Here is an 11,340-nt window from a genome sequence, read left to right as displayed (position 1 = left end):
GCTGTCTTTTTTCCATTGGACATTCTTTCCTGCTTTGTCGAAGATTAGTTGACCCTAGAGTTGAGGGTCTATTTCTGGGCTCTCTATTCTGTTCTGTGTGTCTATGTGTCTGTGTGTCTGTTGATCTATGATCTATGATCTATTGATCTATGTGTCAGTTTTTGTGCCAGTACCATGCTGTCTTGTTACAGCTTTGTAATAGAGCTTGAAGTCCGGAGTTGTGATGCCACCAACTTTGGCTTTCTTTTTCAATATTCCTTTGGCTATTCGAGGTCTTTTCTGGTTCCATATAAATTTTAGGGTTATTTGTTCCATTTCTTGGAAAAAGATGTATGGTATTTTGATAGGAATTGCATTAAATGTGTAGATTGCTTTAGGTAGCATAGACATTTTCACAATATTTATTCTTCCAATCCAGGAGCATGGAACATTTTTCCATTTCTTTGTGTCTTCCTCAATTTCTTTTATGAGTACTTTATAGTTTTCTGATACAGATTCTTAGCCTCTTTGGTTAGGTTTATTCCTAGGTATCTTATAGTTTTGGGTGCAATTGTAAATGGGATTGACTCCTTAATTTCTCTTTCTTGTCTTGTTGTTGGTGTAGAGAAATGCAACTGATTTCTGTGCATTGATTTTATATCCCGACACTTTACTGAATTCCTGTATAAGTTCTAGCAGTTTTGGAGTGGAGTCTTTTGGGTTTTCCACATATAGTATCATATCATCTGCAAAGAGTGATAGTTTGACTTCTTCTTTGCCGATTTGGATGCCTTTAATTTCCTTTTGTTGTCTGATTGCTGAGGCTAGGACTTCTAGTACTATGTTGAATAGCAGTGGTGATAATGGACATCCCTGCCGTGTTCCTGACCTTAGCGGAAAAGCTTTCAGTTTTTCTCCACTGAGAATGATATTTGCGGTGGATTTTTTCATAGATGGCTTTGATAATATTGAGGTATGTGCCCTCTACCCCTACACTTTGAAGAGTTTTGATCAGGAAGGGATGCTGTACTTTGTCAAATGATTTTTCAGCGTCTATTGAGAGTATCATATGGTTCTTGTTCTTTCTTTTGTTAATGTGTTGTATCAAATTGATTGATTTGGGGATGCTGAACCAACCTTGCAGCCCTGGAATAAATCCCACTTGGTCATGGTGAATAATCCTTTTAATGTACTGTTGAATCCTATTGGCTAGTATTTTGGTGAGAATTTTAGCATCTGTGTTCATCAAGGATATTGGTCTGTAGTTCTCTTTTTTGATGGGATCCTTGTCTGGTTTGGGGATCAAGGTGATGCTGGCCTCATAAAATGAGTTTGGAAGTTTTCCTTCCATTTTTGTTTTTTGGAACAGTTTCAGGAGAATAGGAATTAGCTCTTCTTTAAATGTTTGGTAGAATTCCCCCGGGAAGCCATCTGACCCTGGGCTTTTGTTTGTTTGGAAATTTTTGATGACTGTTTCAATCTCCTTACTGGTTATGGGTCTGTTCAGGTGTTCTATTTCTTCCTGGTTCAGTTGTGGTAGTTTATATGTCTCTAGGAATGCATCCATTTCTTCCAGTTTGTCAAATTTGTTGGTGTAGAGTTGCTCATAGTATGTTCTTATAATTGTCTGTATTTCTTTGGTTAGTTGTGATCTCCCTCATTTCATTTATTATTTTACTTATTTGGGTAAATAAATAAGATTAGTTGTGATCTCCCTCATTTCATTTATTATTTTATTTATTTGGGTACTTTCTCTTTTCTTTTTTGATAAGTCTGGCTTTTCAAATTTTTTTGATAAGTCTGGCCAAGGGTTTATCATCTTATTAATTCTTTCAAAGAACCAGCTCCTAGTTTTGTTGATTTGTTCTATCATTTTTTTTTTGGTTTCTATTTCATTGATTTCTGCTCTGACCTTTATGACTTCTCTTCTCCTGCTGGGTTTAGGGTTTCTTTCTTGTTCTTTCTCCAGCTCCTTTAGGTTTAGGGTTAGGTTGAGTACTTAAGACCTTTCTTGTTTCTTGAGAAAGGCTTGTACCGCTATATAGTTTCCTCTCAGGACTGCCTTTGCTGTGTCCCACAGAGTTTGAACCGTTGTGTTTTCATTATCATTTGTTTCCATGAATTTTTTCAATTCTTCTTTAATTTCCTGGTTGACCCATTCATTCTTTAGAAGGATGCTGTTTAGTCTCCATGTATTTGGGTTCTTTCCAAGTTTCCTCTTGTGATTGAGTTATAGCTTCAGAGCATTGTGGTCTGAAAATATGGAGGGAATGATCCCAATCTTTTGATACCGGTTGAGACCTGATTTAGGACCGAGGATGTGATCTATTCTGGAAAATGTTCCATGTGCACTAGAGAAGAATGTGTATTCTGTTGCTTCGGGATGAAATGTTCTGAATATATCTGTGGTGTCCATCTGGTCCAGTGTGTCATTTAAGGCCTTTATTTCCTTGTTGATCTTTTGCTTGGATGATCTGTCCATTTCAGTGAGGGGAGTGTTAAAGTCCCTACTATTATTGTATTATTGTTGATGTATTTCTTTGATTTTTTTTTATTAATTGTTTTATATAGTTGGCTGCTCCCTCGTTAGGGCCATAGATATTTAAAATTGTTAGATCTTCTTGTTGGACAGATCCTTTGAGTATGATACAGTGTCCTTCCTCATCTCTTATTATAGTCTTTGGCTTAAAATCTATTTGATCGGATATAAGGATTGCCACCCCTGCTTTCTTCTGATGTCCATTAGCATGGTAAATTGTTTCCCCACCTCCTCACTTTAAATCTGGAGATGTCTTCAGGTCTGAAATGAGTTTTCTTGTAGGCAACATATAGATGGGTTTTTTGTTTTTTTATCCATTCTGATACCTTGTGTCTTTTGATTGGGGCATTTAGCCCATTAACACTCAGGGTAACTATTGTGAGATACGAATTTAGTACCATTGTATTGCCTGTAAGGTGACTGTTACTGTATATTGTCTCTGTTCCTTTCTGATCTACTACTTTTAGCCTCTCTCTTTGCTTAGAGAACCCCTTTCAATATTTCCTGTAGAGCTGGTTTGGTGTTTGCAAATTCTTTCAGTTTTTGTTTGTCCTGGAAGCTTTTAATCTCTCCTTCTATTTTCAATGATAGCCTAGCTGGATATAGTATTCTTGGCTGCATGTTTTTATCATTTAGTGCTCTGAATATATCATGCCAGCTCTTTCTGGCCTGCCAGGTCTCTGTGGATAAGTCTGCTGCCAATCTAATATTTTTACCATTGTATGTTACAGACTTCTTTTCCTGGGCTGCTTTCAGGATTTTCTCTTTGTCACTAAGACTTGTAAATTTTACCATTAGGTGCCAGGGTGTGGAGCTATTCTTGTTGATTTTGAGGGGGGTTCTCTGCACCTTCTGGGTTTTGATGCTTGTTCCCTTTGCCATATTAGGGAAATTCTCTCCAATAATTCTCTCCAATAGACCTTCTGCTCCCCTCTCTTTTCTTCTTCTTCTGGAATCCCAATTATTCTAATGTTGTTTCGTCTCATGGTGTCACTTATCTCTCGAATTCTCCCCTCGTGGTCCAATAGCTGTTTGTCCCACTTTTGCTCAGCTTCTTTATTCTCTGTCATTTTGTCTTCTGCATTGCAAATTCTTTCTTCTGCCTCATTTATCCTAGCAGTGAGCACCTCCATTTTTTTTTTTTTTTGTTATAGCACAACTTATATATTTCAAATGGACAAAAAATTAGTATCGTTTACAGTATCTTAAGATAAATTGCCTTTGAATGGGAGCTTCCTTTCCAGTACTTTGAGGCCTACAAGATGTATCTAGAAAATGTAAAGGGTGGGGGGATCTACTGTGAAAAATGACTGCTTAAATCGAATGGGGGAGGGGGGCGGGGGCCTGTGGTTTCTCTTTTTTGATTAATTGCTGTAACACTGTCCTTCAGGCGGCTGAGGGAGTTTCATGTTTTCTTTAGACATCATTAGGCGCCAGAGCTCTTGCAGGACAACTTTGTTGTTATATGAATTCTGCCATTTTGCTAGCACTGATATGGCTCTTAGGTCCACCACTCCATTAGAACTATTAACTCCATTCATATTCATTTTTGTTATAAATCTTACAAAAGGGGGTTCTTCTGGGTATTTAGGTCCACATTCCATTTTAAGGCTGTATATTCGGTCTTCATAAATTGTTCTTGGAGGCCCAATTATCATCTCTGTCCATCTTGTAAGTGTCATGTCTTCGTCATCTTCTAGACCCCAGCTAACTGTGCCATCTCCTACTCCTTTCTGGCCTTCTTCCAGTTCTTCCAACAGTCGAAAATTGCGAGGGACTTTTACTCCCGAGCCCTGCTGGAAGGCCGGCCCCTTCTTCCTAGCACCTCCATTTTTGATTGCATCTCATTAATAACTTTTTTGATTTCAACTTGGTTAGATTTTAGTTCTTTTATTTCTCCAGAAAGGGCTTTTATATCTCCCAAGACGGTTTCTCTAATATCTTCCATGCCTTTTTTGAGCCCGGCTAGAACCTTGAGAATCATCATTCTGAACTCTATAGCTGACATATTACCAATGTCTGTATTGATTAGGTCCCTAGCCTTCAGTACTGCCTCTTGTTCTTTTTTTTTTTTTTTTTTTTTTTTTGTGGTGAGTTTTTCTGCCTTGTCATTTTGTCCAGATAAGAGTATATGAAGGAGCAAGTAAAATACTAAGAGGCTGGCAAAGACCCCAGGAAAATATGCTTTAACCAAATTAGAAGAGACCCCAAATCGTGGGGGGGGGGGGGAAGAAAGGAGATAAAAGAGGTTCAGAAAAAAAAAGAAACAATTAAAAAAAGAAAACGAATAAAGAAAAAATATAAGAAGAAAATATATATATATATGGTAGATAAACTAGCTTTAAAACGTTAGAAAAGAAAAGAGTAAAAGTTAAAAAAAATTAGCAGCAGAAGAAAAAAAATTGAAAAAAAAATTAAATTAACTGAAGATTAATGAATCATGGGGAGAAAGCCATGAGTTCAGTGCTTGCTTTCTCCTCCTCTGGAATTCCGCTGCTCTCCTTGGTATTGAACCTGCACTCCTTGGTAGGTGAACTTGGTCCTGGCTGGATTTTTTGTTGATCTTCTGGGGGAGGGGCCTGTTGTAGTGATTCACAAGTGTCTTTGCCCCAGGCGGAATTGCACCGCCCTTACCAGGGGTCGGGCTGCTGAGTAATCCGCTCGGGGAACACTTTCTGTAGAGTTCCGGAGGACGGAAATGAGAATGGCGGCCTCCCAGTCTCCGGCCCATAGGAGCAGAGAGCTCAGGGCCCCACTCCTCAGTGCGCCATCAGAGAATAGTCTCCTTGGCCTCTGGCCGCACTCCAGGCTCACCGAGCCTGCGGCCGTTCAAGGTAACCCCGAGCTGAGAGCTCCCTCCTCGGCTCTGTCTCTGTAGCTGGCTTCCCTGTTCTAATACCTACAAGCTCTGCGACACTCAGACACCCCCGATCCTTCTGTGACCTTGCGGGACCTGGGGCCACGCTGACCCCGCGTGGGCTTCACCCCAGTTTACCCTCTGGAGCAAAGTCCCTCAGTGGAACAGACTTTTAAAAGTCCCGATTTTGTGCTCCATTGCTCTGCCACTTGCCGGGAGCCAGCCCCTCCCCCCTGCAGTCTATCTTCCCGTTGTTTTGGATTCACTTTTCCTCCAGTCCTCCCTTTCAGAAGGTGGTTGATTTTCTGATTCTAGTGTTGCTGTTATTCTCTTTGATCTCCATTGGATTTGTGGGTGTTTGCAATCTTTAGATAAGCTATCTAGCTGATCTCCTGCTACCTGAAGTAGTCTCAGCCTGCTACTTCTCCACCATCTTGACTCCTCCCCCACGTAGTCCACAAATTTTATAAAGGTGTACATACATTTTAATTTATTACAAAATATTTGAAAATTCTTTTGAGTGTTCTGTTTTTGATCCATGTGATGCCTAGTCTCCAAATATTTTGGAATTTTCTAGATATCTTTCTGTTATAGCCTTCTATGTTTATGTTCTTTGGGGTCTAAGAACATAATTTGTATGAGGTCTGTTGTATTAGATTTTATGAGGCATTTTTTTTTTTTCTGACCTCTGAATATGGTTATTCTGGTGACTGTTTCACTTGAGTTTGGGAAGACTTTGTATTCTCCTGTGGCTAGATACAATATTACATAATTGTCATTTAGATTCAGTTGATCAAAGATACTGTTCAACTCATCATTTAAGGGACTTTGTGCATGATGGCATGTATCAATTACTGAAAGAGTAGTGTTTCATGCTGAAATAGTGAATTTGGGTATCGAATGTCCGTCCATCAAGGGAATGGATTTTTCCATTTTTCTTTCCCATCGTCAACAGTTGCTGTGTCGCATACATTGATGCTGTATTGTCAGATGCATGTAGGTGAAGGATTGTTCATGTCTTACAGGAGAATGGACCCCCTCCTCTTAGGTAACTCCTTTCTTTATCCCTGCTCATTTTCCTGGTTCTGAAGTCAGCTTTGTCTGAAATAAATGTAGCTACTATGGTTTACATTTCATTTGTGTTATCATGGTGGCATAATTTTTTCTCCTTTTTTCTTTTAACTTGTCTGTATTGTGATAATTAAAGTGTGTTCTGGTGGTTTCTTCATGGCTTCACCAACCATGAAGGTGGTACTTATGTCTTTAAAATCCATTTTGATGCTCTGTCTTTTTTTTTTTTTTAATAACCCCCATGGGACCAACTTGGATTGGATTTATTTGGATTTATTGCTTCTGGATTTGTTTGCTTTTACTAAGTCATAGTCTACAAAAGAGCAATTTTTTAAAATATTGAATTTTACCTTATTTTTTCAGTGTTCCAAGATTCATTGTTTATGTACCACACCCAGTGCTCCATGCAATACATGCCCTCCTTAATACCCACCACCAGGCTCAGCCAAAACCCCACTCCCCTCCAAAACCTTCCAGTTATTTCTCAGGATCCACAGTCTCTCATGGTTCATCTCCCTGTCCAATTTTCCCCCACCTCACTTCTCCTCTCCTTCTCCCAATGTCCTCCATGTTATTCCTTATACTCCACAAGTAAGGGAAACCATATGATCATTAACTCTCTCCACTTGATTTATTTCACTCAGAATAATCTCCTCCAGTCCCATCCATGTTGATACAAAACTTGGGATTCATCCTTTATGATGGAGGAGTAATATTCCATTGGATATATGGACCATATCTTCTTTATCCTTTCATCTGTTGAAGGGCATCTTGGCTCTTTCCAGAGTTTGGCAACTGTGGCCATTGCTGCTATAAACATTGGGGTAAGATGGCCCTTCTCTCCACAACATCTGTATCTGGGGTAAATGCCCAGTAGTCAATTGCAAGGTCATAGGGTAACTCGATTTTTCATTTCTTAAGGAATCTCCACACTGTTTTCCAAAGTGGCTGTGCCAACGTGCATTCCCACGAACAGTGTAAGAGGGTTCCCCTTTCTCCACATCCTCTCCAACATATCTTGTTTCTCATCTTGTTAATTTTGGCCATTCTAACTGGTGAAAGGTGGTATCTGAATGTAGTTTTAATTTGAATCTCCCTGGTGGCTAATGATGATGAACATTTTTTCATGTGTCTGTTAGCAATCTATACTTTCAATGCCATCCTGATCAAAATTCCACCGGTATTTTTCAAAGTGTGGGAACAAACAAAATTTGTATGGAACCAGAAGAGACCCTGAATTGCTAAGGAAAAGTTGAAAAAGAAAAACAAAATCGAGGGCATGAAGTTGCCTGATTTCAAGCTTTACTACAAAGTTGTGATTACCAAGACAGCATGGTACTAGCACAAAAATAGACATACAGACCAGTGGAACAGAGTAGAGAGCTCAGATATGGACCTGCAACTCAAATAGTCCAATGGTGTTTGACAAAGCAGGAAAAAAATATCCAGGGGAAAACAGACAATCTCTTCAATAAATGGTGCTGTGAAGATTGGACAGCTATATGGAGAAGAATGAAACCTGACCATTCTCTTACACCATACACAAAGATAAACACAAAATGGATAAAAGACCTCAACATGAGCCAAGAAACTATCAAAATCCTAGAGAAGAACACAGGCAGTAACCTCTTCGACATTGACCACAGCGACTTCTTTCAAGACATGTCTCCAAAGGCAAAGGAGACAAAAGCGAAAAAGAACTTTGGGGATTCCATTAAGGCCAAAACCTTCTGCACAGCAAAGGAAACAGTCTACAAAACAAAGAGGCAACCCACGGAATGGGAGAAGATATACACAAATGGCGCTACAGAGAAAGGGCTGATATCCAAGATCTCTAAGGAACTCCCCCCAAACTCAACCCCCCCCAAAAAACAGATAACACGTCAAAAAATGGGCAGAATACATGAACAGACACTTCTCCAATGAAGACACACAAATGGCTAACAGACACATGAAAAAATGTTCATCATCGTTAGCCATCGGGGAGAATCAAATCAAAACTACATTGAGGTACCACCTTAGACCAGTTAGAATGGCCAAAATTAACAAGATGGGAAACAAGTGTTGGAGAGGACGTGGAGAAAGGGGAACCCTCTTACACTGTTGGTGGGAGAGCAGCATGTTGGTGCAGTCACTTTAGAATACAGTGTGGAGACTCCTTAAGAAATGAAAAATAGAGCTACCCTATGACCTTGCAATTGCACTACTGGACATTTACCTCAAAGATACAGATGTCATGGAAGGAAGGGCCATCTATATACCCCAATGTTCATAGCAGCAACGGCCACAGTTGCCAAACTCTGGAAAGAGCCAAGATGCCCTTCAATAGATGAAAGGATAAAGAAGATATGGTCCATATATCCAATGGAGTATTATGCCTCCATTAGAAAGGATAAATACTCTTTTATTTACTGTATAAAGATGGTTCCTATTTATTTTATTTGTTTCATATTTTTATTTAAATTTTAGCTAGGTAATGTATAGTGTGCCATATTGGTTTCAGGAGTAGAATTCAGTGATTCATCACTTGCACAAAATAATACTCTGTACTCATCATTTAAAGTGCCCTCCTTACTACCCTTCACCCATCCTCCCAGTCTCACCCACCTCCCTTTATCAACCCTCAGTTTTTCCTCTCTCTCTCTTTTTAAAGGTTTTATTTATTTGAGGCAGAGAGAGGCACGCACACAAGTGGAGGGAGGAAGGGGCAAAGTAAGAGGGAGAAAGATACTCCCCGCTGAGCACAAAGTCAGATGCAAGATCCCATTACAGTACCCAGAGGCTATCCTTAACTGAATGAACCCAAGTGCCCCTTGTTCTCTATTGTTAAGAGTATCTTATTGTTTGTTTCGCTCTCTCTGCCCCCCCAATTGGTCATATGTGTTTTTTTTTTTTTCTTAAATTCCACATATGGGTGAAATCAGATGGTATTTGTATTTCTTGGACTGATTTATTTTGCTTAACATAATACACTTTAGCTCCATCCACGTCATTGCAAATGACAAGATTTCATACTTCTGATAGCTGAGTATTATTCCACTGTAAATATATGCCACATCTTCTTTAGCCATTCACCAGTCAATGGACATTTGGGCTCTCTCCATAATTTAGCTAGCATTAATAATGCTGCCATAAATACTGGGTGCATGTACACCTTTGGGTCTGTATTTTTTTTTTTTTTGTATCCTTTGAATAAGTACCTAGTAGTGCAATTGCTGGATACAAAACCCACAGATTACTTCCCAGAGTCCATTGTCTCTCAATGTTCATTGCTTTCCAATTTCCCCCTTTCATTTTTCCTTCCTCTTCCTAATGTTCTCCATCCTACTCCTTGTGTTCCACAAATAAGTGAAACGCATGATTGTCTTTCTCTGCTTGACTTACTTCATTTAACATAATCTTCTCCAGTTCTAGCCATGTTGATGCACGTGTTGGGTATTCATCTTTTCTGATGGCTGAGTAATATTCCATTGTATATATGGACCACATCTTTTTTTTAATTTTTTTCAGCATAACAGTATTTGTTATTTTTTCAACAGACCCAGTGCTCCATGCAATCCGTGCCCTCTATAATATCCACCACCTGGTACCCCAACCTCCCACCCCACTGCCACTTCAAACCCCTCAGATTGTTTTTCAGAGTCCATAGTTTCTCATGATTCACCTCCTTTTCCAATTTACCCCAACCCTCTTCTAACTCCCCATGTCCTCCATGCTTTTTGTTATGCTCCACAAATAAGTGAAACCATATGATAATTGACTCTCTCTGCTTGGCTTATTTCACTCAGCATAATCTCTTCCAGTCCCATCCATGTTGCTCCAAAAGTTGGGTATTCATCTTTTCTGATGGAGGCATAATACTCCATAGTGTATATGGACCACATCTTCCTTATCCATTCATCCATTGAAGGGCATCTTGGTTCTATAATGAACTCCTCAAACTCAACACACACAAAAAAGACAATCATATCAAAAAATGGGCAGAAGATATGGACAGACACTTCTCCAATAAAGACATACAAATGGCTATCAGACACATGAAAAAATGTTCATCATCACTAGCCCTCAGGGAAATTCAAATTAAAACCACATTGAAATGTCACACCAGTTAGATTGGCCAAAATTAGCAAGACAGGAAACAACATGTGTTGGAGAGGATGTGGAGAAAGGGGAACCCTCTTACACTGTTGGTGGGAATGCAAGTTGGTGCATCCTCTTTGGAGAACAGTGTGGAGATTCCTCAAGAAATTAAAAATACAACTTCCCTATGACCCTGCCATTGCACTACTGGGTATTTACCCCAAAGATACAGATGTAGTGAAAAGAAGGGCCATCTGTACCCCAATGTTTATAACAGCAATGGCCACAGTCGCCAAACTATGGACCACATCTTCTTTATCCATTCATCTTCTGAAGGGCATCTCAGCTCCTTTCACTCTTTGGCTCTCATAGACATTGCTGCTATGAGCATTGCGGTGCATGTGGCTCTTATTTTCACTACCTCTGTATCTTTGGTGTAAATACCCAATAATGCGATTTCTGGGTCATAGGATAGCTCTGGTTGTAGCTTTTTGAGGAACCTACATAATGTTTTCCAAAGTGGTTGTGCCACCTTCCATTCCCACCAACAGCATAAGAGGGTTCCTCTTTCTCCACAACCTACCCTTCTTTCCACTGATAAATGCGCTTTAAATTGGCAACACCCTCTTCTTTATATGATCATGTTCACTTGTAATTTGGTTGGGGGCTGGGCACATGACTTCCATGGCAAGTTCTCACAGCCACAGGATCAGAAGGGGTGTGATTAGAAGTTTAGGATTAGGAGCCAGAGCACACATATAATCCCACAGTGTTGCTTATCTGAAATATGTTTGGAAAGAACCAATTATGTGTT

At 39.6% G+C, this 11,340-nt stretch overlaps 1 protein-coding gene across 1 annotated transcript; it reads right to left on the bottom strand.

Moving 5' to 3' along the window:
- Positions 1-3,849: 3,849 nt before the first annotated feature.
- On the bottom strand, positions 3,850-9,035 carry LOC123394334 (ubiquitin-conjugating enzyme E2 variant 1-like). The gene is made up of 2 exons (XM_045088142.1): positions 9,025-9,035; positions 3,850-4,336 (listed from the first exon to the last, which is right to left on the bottom strand). The coding sequence occupies exons 1-2, from the start codon at positions 9,033-9,035 to the stop codon at positions 3,883-3,885; spliced, it is 465 nt and encodes a 154-aa protein (XP_044944077.1). The 3' UTR covers positions 3,850-3,882.
- Between the last annotated feature and the right edge of the window lie 2,305 nt (positions 9,036-11,340).

Source organism: Mustela putorius, unplaced genomic scaffold (assembly GCF_011764305.1).
Source record: "Mustela putorius furo isolate JIRA1106 unplaced genomic scaffold, ASM1176430v1.1 tig00003834_pilon_pilon_pilon, whole genome shotgun sequence".
In the NCBI taxonomy this organism is placed as follows: domain Eukaryota; kingdom Metazoa; phylum Chordata; class Mammalia; order Carnivora; family Mustelidae; genus Mustela; species Mustela putorius.
Note: the sequence above shows the minus strand (reverse complement) of the source record. Positions and strands in the feature narration are given on the sequence as shown.